General features: G+C 40.1%; 1 protein-coding gene across 1 annotated transcript; it reads right to left on the bottom strand.

Annotated features, from left to right (window-relative positions):
• Positions 1 to 351: 351 nt before the first annotated feature.
• LOC112203786 (radixin-like) lies at positions 352 to 1,086 on the bottom strand. Its single transcript, XM_024344708.1, has one exon. It carries the CDS (start codon positions 1,084 to 1,086, stop codon positions 352 to 354), a length of 735 nt encoding a protein of 244 aa, XP_024200476.1.
• Positions 1,087 to 1,478: the final 392 nt, after the last annotated feature.

Raw genomic sequence — 1,478 nt, forward strand, 5'->3', positions numbered from 1 at the left:
TTTTCACTGCTGTGATTCTGGTCATTTTTTCACCTCGTCCCACTAGAAAATATCATTTCTTTTTTGCACTCTCTCCTTTCTCTTCATCCTAACTACATAAGAATATAGGCCAATAGATTCTGAGTCCTGCCCTGATATGTCCTCTAAAATTAGCATGGTGAACTCAGCTCTTGTCATCTGTTCAGTAGGAGGAATGTAATTGACTGGTTCAACTTCAAAAACAGGCTGAATCTCTGGTGATATAATGATCTGATACTTCTGTGGCTCTGCTTGCATATCTTCCAAACTGACTTTTCATGCAAGTGGAGATCGTAACGCGGCCGTAGGTGGAAACTCAAACAATACATTAATTCAAGCAATATTCGCTGTGCAAGCATCTTCTGTTGTTCCCAATTTAACATCAGGAAAGGTTAGTGAATGAATCTGTGCAGTTGCTTGGGCGAGGCACTGAAGTGGTGACTGATGTCCTCGGTCGGTTGAGTGAGGTGCCGTAAATGTCATCTCAGATGCGCTTGCTGTGGAGTAGGTAGGTTGTGGTTGAGTTGCCTGAATACCGCATTGAGATTTTGTGTTTTTGGAGTGCTTGCTATCAGTTGGCTTGTCCTGAGAGGCCTTTGATTTTGGCGGAAGGAAACTAGGCGGTGGGGGAGGAGGCGTTGAGACGTTGTCATCACCTGGACGTGCAATTGGCGACTCATACTTCTCAGTAAGTGCCATCACTATGCTCTCCAATTGCTTCACTCTTGAATTCAGGGATGATTTCTCAATTTTCAACACCATATTTTCCTCTAACACATCCCCCTTCTCTTTGTTTATTCTGCCAATTTCCTTTTCTTTCTCCTCAACTTCTTTTTTCAAAGCACTTAGCTCTTCTTCCTTTCTCTCCAGCTTTCTCTGTAATTCGTTCTTCTCTTCGTCGTTCTTCCCTATCTCTGTCTCCATCTTCTCACTGTTTCTGTTTTCATCAGTTTCTTCTTTCACATCCCTATCCTTTTCATTAATGTGGTCAACTTTCTTTTCTCTTTTTCCAGTTGTTTCTCCAATTTGCTTATTTTTTTCTTCCAAGCCCTTTTTCTCTATTTCCATATCTCTTAGCTCTTCTTCCTTTTTCTGAAGATTTCTCTCTAATTCTTTCTTCTGTTGATCATTCCATGCAGTCTTCATCTCCATGTTCCTGCTGGTTCTCTTTTCAACAGTTTCTTTTTGCTCATCATTCTCTTTTTCTTGACTTTCTGTGTTTGTATTAGATTCAAAATCATCTTCCTCTGCATCTTCTTTAACTTTATAAATGATTTTCTAAAACAAAATTACAAAACTTGTCAGTGACATAGGCAATGACACAAATAAAACTGCAACACAATCAGTGACGTGGGAAGTTACATGCACTGTGACATGACCATATAACAGTAACATGGCTAGTGACATAGTCAATGACTTGCTCAGTGACCTAACTAGTTGGAACGCTACTACAATAACAT

Source organism: Rosa chinensis, chromosome 5 (assembly GCF_002994745.2).
Source record: "Rosa chinensis cultivar Old Blush chromosome 5, RchiOBHm-V2, whole genome shotgun sequence".
NCBI lineage: Eukaryota > Viridiplantae > Streptophyta > Magnoliopsida > Rosales > Rosaceae > Rosa > Rosa chinensis.